At 38.7% G+C, this 12,127-nt stretch overlaps 1 protein-coding gene across 1 annotated transcript in view; it reads right to left on the bottom strand.

Moving 5' to 3' along the window:
• LOC306884618 (NACHT, LRR and PYD domains-containing protein 12-like) overlaps nucleotides 1–11,792 on the bottom strand; it is a 31,917-nt gene extending 20,125 nt beyond the window's left edge. Inside the window, exons 1-5 of the mRNA XM_079440633.1 lie at nucleotides 11,697–11,792; nucleotides 11,303–11,395; nucleotides 9,321–11,114; nucleotides 7,902–8,072; nucleotides 7,535–7,705 (exon numbers count right to left, since the gene is read on the bottom strand). Of these exons, the coding sequence (XP_079296759.1) occupies nucleotides 7,535–7,705; nucleotides 7,902–8,072; nucleotides 9,321–11,114; nucleotides 11,303–11,395; nucleotides 11,697–11,752 (2,285 nt within the window). The 5' untranslated portion in view covers nucleotides 11,753–11,792. The remainder of the gene's footprint in view (nucleotides 1–7,534; nucleotides 7,706–7,901; nucleotides 8,073–9,320; nucleotides 11,115–11,302; nucleotides 11,396–11,696) is intronic.
• Nucleotides 11,793–12,127: the final 335 nt, after the last annotated feature.

The raw sequence follows: 12,127 nt of genomic DNA, 5'->3' as shown, positions 1-12,127 counted from the left end.
CATATGGGGCAGAGTGGAGTCACCGGCATCTCCACTGTGCTCCAGGCGTTGAACACTAGAACACATTCAGAGTTGCTGCCTAAAGGCACTGGGAGAGGGGAGGTACAGGTGGAGACATGACCAGGTGCTGAAGGCCATCGCTGAAGCCATTGCTGCAGGAGTCGAGTGGGCCAAGCACTCCCGCCCCTCCAAGCAAGCAATCACCTTCATCAAAGCTGGAGAGCAGCCAAGACCAGCTGCAAAAACATCCGCAGGCATCCTGGCCACTGCGAGGGACTGGCAGCTGTTGGTGGACCTGGAGCAGCAACTCAAGCTCCCCAACCACATTGTGACCAAGACCAGACATTGTTCTCTTGTCTGAGCCCCCCAAACAAGTGGTTCTGTTGGAGCTAACAGTCCCTTGGGAAGATCGCTTGGAAGAGGCTTTTGAAAGGAAGCTCACCAAGTACGAGGGACTGGTCAGCTAGTGTCGACAAGCCGGATGGAGAGCAAGGTGTCTCCCAATCGAGGTCAGAAGCAGGGGCTTTGCGGCCCGATCTCTGTGCAGAGCCTTCAGTCTGTTAGGCATCGGTGGAGTGAGGAGGAGAAGAGCAGCTAGATTTGCCAACTTGACACAAGCTGGGGTCTGATCAGCCTCAGCTGGGTCACCTGGATGAGGGTGTATGATGTTGAAAGACCCGAAACACCCAATGATTCCAGGAACATCACTGAAGATGTGTCCAGTAGCATCAGTAGATGTATTTGTACAAATAATGAAATTTAAATGTGTGTATGTAAGATAGTTACAAAAAAACCTTGAAATTGTCCATTGATGAATGAAAGAGATCCTTGTAATCCTTGCATGCAGAGAAATATAAGAGAGAGGAAAACACTAATCCAAAATAGTCCATCCAAGATTCACACCAAAGTTTGTTCTTAATCCTTGTGCACCAAATCCACAAGCGGATCCACAAGCGATGCCAACAAAAGTTCATGAATAGAAATCCATTTGATCTCCCATTTCACGAATAACCCAGAAAGCAGTCAATAATATGTATCAAGGAGTCCTTTTTTCTATAAATACAAAGGATAACTAACATTAGCAAACATAGCCTCATAGCAAACATAAATGCAATCATACTGAAAACCATAGACATTGGAACAAAACAGACCTAAAGTGCATTGAGAAGAGAACACAAAAGAATCTTACTTCGATTGAGCAGGAAACTAGACGTTTCTCAATCAGGACAGCTTCACTTTGGAGATGCAGCAGGAAAGCCATGCTTTCCCCTGCCCAAACAAATCTAACTTCCTCTACTACACAGCTCACTTATAAACCCAATGCATGAGCCCTCTTGTACTCCCTAGTGGTGGGTAGTATAGTACATGGTAACAGACCCAAGTCTGTTACATACCCACCCCTTCAGAGAAAGGCTGGCCATAACCGTAACAAGGCTTGAAATTCTGAACATGACGTCTCAAAACATGTCTCATGTTCATCAAGAAATGAGACAATATAATTAACAGGACCGAGAAATTTGGTAACGTTAGCCGGACCCTTCCACTTTTCAGATAACTTAGCCATAAATCCCTCACTAGCTCTGGACAGAGGATGAGTACGGACCCAGACTATATCTCCCACATGAAATTGGGTCTGCTTGCGTCGTTGGTCATAGTAGTACTTTTGCTTAACTTGTGCTCGTTCCACATTTTTCTTGACAAGGTGGATGAGATTTTGCTGCCGGTCAAGAACTGTATAAGCAGGGCTACTAGGATCAGGCGGTTGATGCAAGGCTCTCTCTAATGGTCCTTTTAGCTTCTGTCCAAGAGCCACTTCTGCTGGTGTGTAACCTGTGCTTTCTTGTACTGTGGAGTTAATTGCAAACCTGAATTCCAGCAACCATCGATCCCACTGGCGATGATGGTTCCCTACATAGGAAGCAATCATTGTCTTGAGTGTGCGGTTGATGCATTCTGTTAAATTTGTTTGGGGATGGTAGGCTGTAGTCAATTTCTGAACCCCCCCCCCATTGCTTACAAACTAAGTTATGTAGATCACGTCAAGTCAAGTCTGCTTTATTGTCAATTCTTCCACATGTACGGCGCATACATACAGAGAATTGAAATTGCGTTACTCTCAGACCCTTGGTGCATACAGTTAACATTAAACATGTTTAAACTGTATTATCTGTATTTGAACGTATGTACATACAACTATACAGCTATCCAAATGAGGACATTGTAGAAAAATAAAGAAATAGATAAAGTGGCATAAGGCGCATGGCAGAATAGATAGAGTGCAAACCAGTTAAATAAAAACAAAACTGCAGATATATTTGTAGTGCAAAAAGAGCTTATCAATCTGAGGACATTGTAGAAAAAAAAAATAAAAAATATGAGAAAGTGGCATAAGGCACATGGCAGAATAGATAGAGTGCAAACCAGTTAAATAAAACAATAAAACAAAACTGTGCAGATATGTGTAGTGCAAGAAGAGCTTGTCAGTAGGGAGAACAATCCTTATATCAGACTATCCGAAGAGGTAGTTTGCAGTCAATGCTGGATGAGGTAGTGATCAGTCCAATGTTGCACAAGTGACAGGTACTGATCACAGTTTGTAAGTTGGTGAGGGGGGGGCTCATAGTGTCAGAGTTCAGTGTTGCATGGGGTAAAAGAGGGGGGGGGGCAAGGACGGGAGGGAGTTCAGCTTCCTTACAGCCTGATGTATGAAGCTGTCCTTCAGTCTGCTGGTCCTCGCCTGGAGACTCCGCAGTCTCCTCCCTGATGGCAGCAGACTGAAGAAGCTGTGTGTCGGGTGGGTGGGATCACCTGCAAAGCGGAGGGCTTTGCGGGTGAGACGAGTGCTGTAAATGTCCTGGAAGGAGGGGAGAGGGACACCAACGATCTTCTCAGCTGCTCTCACTATGTGCTGAAGTGACTTGCGGCAGGATGCGTTGCATACCCCACAGTGATGCAGCTGGTTAGGATGCTCTCGATGGGGCCTCTGTAGAAGGTGCACATGATGGGGGCAGGGGCTCTGGCTCTTCTCAGTTTGCGGAGGAAGTAGAGACGCTGCTGTGCTTTCTTGGCCAGTGCTACAGTGTTGTTAGTCCAGGAGAGGTCCTCAGTGATGTGCACACCCAGGAACTTGGTGCTGCTCACTCTCTCCACAGTCGCACCGTTGATGGTCAGAGGGGCATGCTGAGTGTGTACTCTCCTGAAGTCAACAACAATCTCCTTCGTCTTCTCCACATTCAGAGAGAGATTGTTGTCACTGCACCACCCGGCCAGGCGGCTTACCTCGCTCCTGTAGTTTGTCTCATCTCTGTTGCTAATGAGACCCACCACAGTTGTGTCATCCGCAAACTTAATGAACAGGTTGGAGTTGTGTGACGGTGTGCAGTCGTGGGTCAGCAGAGTAAAGAGGAGGAGGCTCAGCACACATCCTTGTGGGGCCCCAGTGTTCAGTGTGATGGTGCTGGATGTGTTACTGCCAACCCGTACTGCTTGAGGTCTCTATAATTTGACAAATTATAGCCTTACAAATGTGTGTGTGTGTGTGTGTGAGTGTGCACATTTTCAATGTGTCAGTGTCACCAATTTATTTTTGTGGTGGTACTGCATTTTGGATTATTTTATTTTACAAATGATAAGAGAACAGTTTTTATAGTCTCAAAAATGTGTTCCTCTATATGTGTGTGTGTGTGTGTGTTGTGAGCAATATAATTTAGCATTGTGGATGTTTTTTGCATTGGTGGAAGTGTGCCACTTTATTTTTGCCATTTCTGTCGATGTGTTCTGCGTTGTTTCTGAATTTGATGATGAATTTTGTCTATTTTGATTGCGGGGTCTCCAGAGACCCCGAAAACCATGAGTGTCACAAATTTTGTCACGCTAACATAAAAACAGATATCATTCCAATTTTTTATTTTTTTTGTAGATCTAGAAAGTGTTGAGAGCCGTAGAAGGTTTCATACCATTTGGACAAAGGGAACATTTTTAAAAAATTTAGCAAAAGTCAATTTTCAAAAAGTCAACAAAAGCAAAAAAGTCAACAAAAGCAAAAGACCCCGCAAACAGAGGGTTCTAAAGAAGTTTCTTAGGCTCATCAAGGCTGTATTTTTTGATAATTTTATTTAAAATAAGTTTTTTATTTTAATATACTTTGAAATATAATTTATTCCTGTGAAGAAAAGCTGAATTTTCAGTGTCACATGATCCTTCAGAAATCATTGTAATATGCTGATTTATAATCAATGTTGGAAAAAGTTATGCTGCTTCACTGTAAAGCGTGATAAGTTGACTTAACTTAAAAAAAATTGAGGAAACCCCTTGCCTTAAAATTATCAAGTAAATAATAATTTAAAAACATAAGTTAAGTGAACCTGAATTTTGTTTTTTTTTAATTATTATTTACTTGATAATTTTAAGGCAAGGGGTTTCCTCAATTTTTTTTAAGTTAAGTCAACTTATCACTTTTTACAGTGTTAATATTTTTTTGGGACCTGTGATATTTTTCAGAATTCTTTGAGAAATAAAAAGTTAAAAAGAACAGTGTTTATTCAAAATAAAAATTTTGTGTTGCAATATACACTACTAGTCAAAAGGTTGGGGTCAGTAAATTTTCTCTTTCTTATTTATGATTTTTTAACATTAATACTTTTATTCAGCAAGGATGTGTTAAATGGATAAAAAGTGAAAGTAAAGACTTATATTGTTAGAAAATATTTATATTTTTAATTAATGTTGTTCTTTTTAACTTTTTATTAGCCTAATCAAAGAATCAAAGAAAAAAGGTTCTAAAAATATTAAGCAGCACAACAGTTTCAACACTGATAATAAATCAGAATATTAGAATGATTTCTGAAGGATAATGTGACACTGAAGACTGGAGTAATGAAGCTGAAAATTCAGCTTTGCTTTACAGGAATACACTATATTTTAAAATATATTAAAATAGAAAACCAATATTAGAAATTGCAATAGCCTAAGAGTTCACAATATTACTGTTTTTTTCCTGTATTTTGATGCCCTGATGAGCATAAGTGACTCCATTAAAAACAAGGTCAATTATTTATTAGGTTTGTAATATAGAGCTAATATAATATAATGTAATATAATATAATATCAACACAATGAAGCATTAAAACAGATAGAAGAGGATAAAAAACAAACTGAAGCATTTAAACTGAGATCTGTAAGTTAAATATAATAAAAACAAAAACGTGAATTCTTCAATAGCTATCTAAACATAGCTATGAAGTACAGTTTGCACAATACACCTGTGTGTGACTGTAAATGTCTCAAGAGTTTTGTTCCCGTTCTGTGCCCATCCTCCACTATTTCCAGCACTTAATCAAGCCACTCTTCTTTAATACATGAGGAGCTTTTATTTCACATGTCACTGCGTTTGCTCTCGTGTTGAGCTAACTCATTTCATCCGCAACCATTGAAGTATTGGGTTTGGCGCACATCATTCTCTTTCTATGAAACCTGTAAACCACATTCACCGGTTCTAACTCTGTAGCAGCAGCAGCTCTATAGCGCTTTACCCGAGCATTGCAATTCTTTCCTTTTTACTACAATACAATCAAATGGCTTTCCCAACTCATTTTTGCGTGTGCGTGGCACATTATTCCTCTGCGGCTGCGCGCAGCTTAGAGGGAACATTGGTCTGTATTTATTTGATTGTGAAAGAGTGATTATCAGTTCCACACAGAGATATAAAAATTGTACATTGATAAAAAAAAAAAAAAAACTGCACTGGTATGGGATCGGGATCTGTATCGGTCAATACTGAACCCCAGGTGTCAGAATCAGTATTGGAGGCAAAAAAAGACCGATTGGAGCGTCACTAGTTCATAGTGCAAGGAATGAAGTTGACAGAAATGCATACTAGGGATGGGCATTTTTGGCAATTTCTTATTTCGATCATCGATAGGTTTCAAAAACGATTAATCGAGTACTCGGGGGGCAGGGCATGGCCGTAATGGAGATAATGAAAATATCTGAAGACTGTTATGAAAAGGAATGTTAAAAATAAAAATATGACAAAAACATGTCTATGAAAACATGAACACATGATTAGAACACTGTTAGATTATGATTATGATGCAGCAATGTTATTAAAAAAGCAATATCTAAAAACTAATAGCTGCCTGAGGTGAAGCTGACTTTATGCCAATAAACTGAAACCCGTTCTAAGACACTTCCTATGATATTAATCAGATAACCTAGATACATAACATAAACGTAACATTACAACTTGTATCTGCACAAAAAGATACATATGCTTGAACTTTGTTATGCGCTATAGAGAGAGAGAGAGAGAGAGAGAGAGAGAGAGAGAGAGCGCTTTCAACAGCGCGCTGAAACACGGGCAAGGACAGGATTTACTATAGATTTCACATTTTATATAAAGTTCTCATTATAATGCTTATGTCATTCATGTTTTTGGCAGATGTGCTCTATATTTTCATCTACATCATCAAGTGATTCTTAAAATCGCCTGCGTGTTTCTGAAGCCATTACGAGAAAGTATGCCTACTGTTGAACAAATATGACGAAAAAAATAAAAAAAATAAAATCACTGTTACATTAGGATCGGTATTTAAAAAAAAAAAGAAACATCTAAAAGCAATATAAAAGTAAAGAGTGTAAAGACCATCAACTCTACCGTGCGACTCCACCGGGCAGGGATAGAAGTATCGCTTTTTATTTTAGTTTTTCCATTTATTTGTTTATTATTGAAATGTTATATGCATGTGTCAATTTTATTTAATTTCTTTATTTTCTTAAATATGTAGGTATATAGTATTTATAGAGTTGTAACTTTTAGTTACTTTTTCTTATTTGTAAGTCGCTTTGGACAAAAGCGTCTGCTAAATGACAAAAGTAAAGTAAGTAAAGTAATATGACCGTCTCAAATAACTCAAATAACTCAAATATCGGGCATTGCATTTGAGCATGAAAACACTGGTAATATGCAGCGCATTCAGCATGTAAATAAATGTCAATATCCCAACGCATCCTATATTAGATTAATCAGATATGTATGTAGCTAACCCAGACATCACTACGTGACTTCAAAGCCAAGCTTCACTCTCTTCTCACATCTATACTTTGAACCGCATGCTGTTGCAAGATAAACAATCAGAGCTCAGGGTGCCGCCCAAAGTGATACTAGAACCAATCAGAATTGATTTTTTTTTTTTTCACGATCTTCGTTTTCATGATCGATCATCGCTGTCACGGCCGAGTACTCGATCGCTGTTGCACATCCCTAATGCATACAGACAGTTTCTGTTTGTGAGAACTTGAAACCGTTCTGTTTTGACCAAGATTGTATTTTGTTTATCTTCAGTTGGATTTTTCACTTGATGGTATTCATTTACTTGTTTCTGTATCAAATGCAGATATCATCTACATATAAACTACAGTGAACATCAGAACCAATGACTTTTACTATGCTGTTTATTTAATACTAAAAACCTGAGGCTGAACACTTCATATTTACTTTAAATGTGCTTCATGTGAGAGTCATATATGATCTTACCTCAGTGTCTCCAGTTTACAGTGAGGATCCTGTAGTACATCAGAAAGCAGCTTCACTGAATCTCCTAGTTTATTCCCAGACAGACTCAGTTCTCTCAGGTGTGAGGGGTTTGATCTCAGAGCTGAAGCCAAAGCAGCACAACCTTCATCTGTGACACCACAATCTCTCAACCTGTAGAGAACAATGACACACTCTTCACTCTCTCAGATCAGATCAGTTTAGCTGTGAATCCATTATTAAAGAGAAAGTACAAACTTAAAGCACAAATCAGTGTTTGATGGATCATTGGACTGAGGTCTAAAACGAAAAGAATGAGTCTAGAGCCCTGTGAGGACAAAGACATGTGTGACTATCAGAGAGATCTTACCCCAGTGTCTCCAGTTTACAGTGAGGATCCTGTAGTACATCAGAAAGCAGCTTCACTGAATCTCCTAGTTTATTCTCAGACAGACTCAGTTCTCTCAGGTGTGAGGGGTTTGATCTCAGAGCTGAAGCCAGAGCAGCACAACCTTCATCTGTGACGCCACAATCAATCAACCTGTAGAGAACAATGACAGAATGTGAATTGTAGTTGAAGTGTGTGTAGTTTGTTATTGACTCTGGTCTCAGAGCAGGAGAGGAGATATAATGACAAGCATTGCCACATACTGCTGCTGATAGAATGAGATTTATGCATGTTGATGCTCAATGCTGCTGTTTGAAACTGTCATGTGCTTCAGGACTGAACAGACACACAGAGCTGAATGTGAGATATTGTTTCATAGTGATATAAGGATGGATCTGTCTGGAGAAACAGTCACTTGCTCCTCTAATAAACACCTACAGGAGGACATCTGCTTCACAGGAGCCACGTGTTCCCCATTACATCTCATTTATTAACTCTTGTGATCAAACACTTGATCATTGGGTCATGTTTGGTCTCATCTGGCAGCTTAAAACTGAATAGAAATGTGTTGAACTTAATAGAGATTCTCATGGTTTTAATGTACGTCATGAAAATCATGGGAAACATTATCAAACAGCTATAAAAAAAGCAATCAAACAACTTGCAATTCCAATTTAATTTAATTAATTAATACTATGAGAAAAGAAAACCTGCACATGCATTGTCAAATTATCCAAATTTCATGGGTAAATTTAAAAGAATGTTAAGACTGGATTTAATCAACATTTATCTATTAATAGAATAAAATTGTAATTATATGTAATTGTATTGTAATTGAATAAAAAGTAACTTATAATTCAACGTCTAACTGGTTTAACATGTTTAAGAATAATCCACATGCTGGACTGTGAACTGGCAGATAGTTCATGTGTTCATAAGTTTGAGTCTAGCTCGTCATTCCAGATGCCCTTCTGTAAAATAACAAAACATAAAAATAACAAACAATTATAATAATTCATAATTAATTAATTAACAACCTTATGTTTCAATTGTTGTCTTCAAAAGTGTGTGTTCAAGTATGCTGCTGTTTTGCTCCATTAACTGATTCATCAGATTTTAGGAGTTTTGAGCTGCTTCTCCACTTGTTTGGTATTTTATGCCAGATGAGAAATATTTAAATTCCTTCTTTATTTTAATTTGAACATTTTTACTGGAAAACCTGAATTATTTATATGCAACTTCTCTGACTTTGTTTGCCTGAAGAAATCTTTTACAGTGTCTCTGTATTGAAAACACATCAAAATGCCGACCACTAAAATAATAGCTACAGCATTTATGAGCTTTTGACTCTGATTTTCTTAATGTTTTAACAGTGAAGTGATTGTTCTCGTTGATACTTACTGAACTGATCTGGATTCTTTAATCACAGGCAGCAGCTTCTGAAGAACTCTCATATTTTCAGTCTTATTCTTTCCTTTAATAAATTTATCAAGACGAAACTCATTCAGTTCCTCTTCTGATGTCAACAACACAAAAACTACAGCTGACCACTGAGATGAAGAGAGTCCGGCTTGACTTAAATTTCCAGATTTCAGATACTGTTGTATTTGCTCCACTAGTGAACGATCACCCAGTTCATTCAGACAGTGGAACAGATTGATGGATTTCTCTGGAGAGCCAATGGTCCTGATCTTCTTCTTGATGTACTCAACTGTTTTCTTATCGCTATCAGAGCTGCTTCTTTTCAGCTTCATTATTCGTTGTGGGAGAATCTGATGAGACTCCACTGACAAACCCAGAAGGAACCGCAGGAAAAGATCCAGATGTCCATTTTTGCTCCTTAGAGCCTCTTTCACAGCTCTCTGATGCAGCTCAGATAATGAAGCATGTTGAAACAAGACCTTCACTTTAGATTGTAATCTCTGTTTGTTGATTGGCTCAATCACATTTCTGCTGTGGTTTGTCCAGGAGAGGTGCACATATAGAGCTGCTAGATGTTCCTGAATGCTCAGATGAACAAAGCAGAAGACTTTCCCCTGATACAAGCCCAACTCCTCTCTGAAGATCTGAGTGCACAATCCTGAGTACACTGATGCTTCTGTCACATCAATGCCACACTCTCTCAGGTCTTCCTCATAGAAGATCAGGTTTCCTTTCACAAGCTGCTGGAAAGCCACTTTACCCAGTTTGAGGATCATGTCTTCATCTGTCATCTTCTTCTCATAGTCCTTCTCACGTTTGATGTTGGTCTGAAGGATCAGGAAGTGTGTGTACATTTGAGTGAGAGTCTTGGGAATCTCTCCACTCTCTGCTGGACTCAACATCTTCTCCAGAACAGCGGCTGAGATCCAGCAGAACACTGGGATGTGGCACATGATGTAGAGGCTCCTTGATGACTTCAGGTGTGAGATGATTGTATTGGCCAGACTCTGATCACTGATTCTCTTCCTGAAGTATTCCTGCTTCTGTGGCTCATTGAAGCCTCGTACCTCTGTCACTCGATGGACACACTCAGAGGGGACGAGATCAGCTGCTGCTGGTCTGGAGGTGATCCAGATGAGAGCAGAGGGAAGCAGATTCCCCTCAATCAGGTTCATCAGCAGCACATCCACTGAGGCTGATTCAGATATATTACACAGTTTCACTTTACTCTTAAAGTCCAGAGACAGACGACACTCATCCAGACCATCAAAGATGAACAACACTTTATATTCATCACTGGATATTTCCATTTCTTTAGTTTCAGGGAAAAACACATGAAGAAGATCTGAAAGACTGAGTGTTTTGTCCTTCATCAGATTGATTTCTCTGAAAGGAAGTGGAAATATGAGCTGGACGTCCTGATTCTCTTTCCCTTCAGCCCAGTCCAGGATGAACTTCTGCACAGAGACTGTTTTTCCAATGCCAGCGACTCCCTTTGTCAGCACAGTTCTGATGGCTTTGTCTTGTCCAGGTAAAGGTGTAAAGATGTGATTGCATTTGATGGCTGTGTCCTCTGTTGCTGCTCTCCTGGATTGTGTCTCAATCTGTCTCACCTCATGCTCATTACTGATCTCTCCACTCTCACTCTCTGTGATGTAGAGCTCTGTGTAGATCTCATTCAGGAGTGTTGGGTTTCCCTGCGTCGCTGTTCCCTCATACAGACGCTCAAACTTCTTCAGCAGATTTGATCTGAACCTGTTGAGGACTTCATGCCTGGAAAATTAAAATACCACATTATTACATGAGCTACAGAGGTAAATGTACAAAGCAACATTTATTTTTTTGTTTTCTGTGTTATGAGACACTGAACATATCACAGGGTTTATGAAATGTGTCAGTTATTAATGATGTATTTGAGTAATGTGTGATGATGCACTGCATTAATAAATCCCACAGTTTACCTTACACCAGGATACGTGTCTTGTGGTTGATTCATAGGCTGGTCATATTTCTTACAGACGGGTTTTGTTACTGATCTGTGTTGCAGGATTGACCTTGAATCAAGAATCAAACACTCTGACATCGGTGACATTTTCCATTTATCTTAATAACAGTTGTGACTTTATTAAAAATGCACCTGCTCAAGGTCACAACTGTAAAAATTTAATACTATTTAAATAAATGTAAATAAATAATTATACTCTGTGCTCTATATCTGATTGTTTTTATTACATTTACTGCATTTCCCAGCCAGACGTCTGCTCATATTTACTTATAGTGCTGTATGATTATGAGTTTAATTTAAATATCTTACTATAATCATATCCTTTAAAAAAAAATTATACTTGGTTATACCTTGTGTCATCACTCTTAAAATTAACTGGACGATCCATAGAAGCATGACTCCTCATAGACACACAGCTGGGCTCTGCTTCTGATTTCTTCTGATCAACTGAACTATAACAGAGAGTGTGAGAGCAAATGTTAAAATATCAGATGAATAATGAAATAATCACATGATAAAACACCATTAGAAATATTACAATTTTGTCTGTTAATGAAATATTGTACCTAAAATGTTGTGGATGATCTATAGACTCGTCACTCTTCATAAACACACAGCTGGGTGACAAACAATCCTTTTTACTGTATTAATATTAACCTTTTATTCTAAAAAAAAATCTAATTAATCTTTACTATGTTGATACAGAATACATAAACTTAACCTCTTTTATAGACTAACTGCCATAATAACTAATACAAATACCATAATAACATGAATACAA

The sequence above is a fragment of the Barbus barbus genome (assembly GCF_936440315.1).
Source record: "Barbus barbus genome assembly, chromosome: 18".
Lineage (NCBI taxonomy): Eukaryota > Metazoa > Chordata > Actinopteri > Cypriniformes > Cyprinidae > Barbus > Barbus barbus.
Note: the sequence above shows the minus strand (reverse complement) of the source record. Positions and strands in the feature narration are given on the sequence as shown.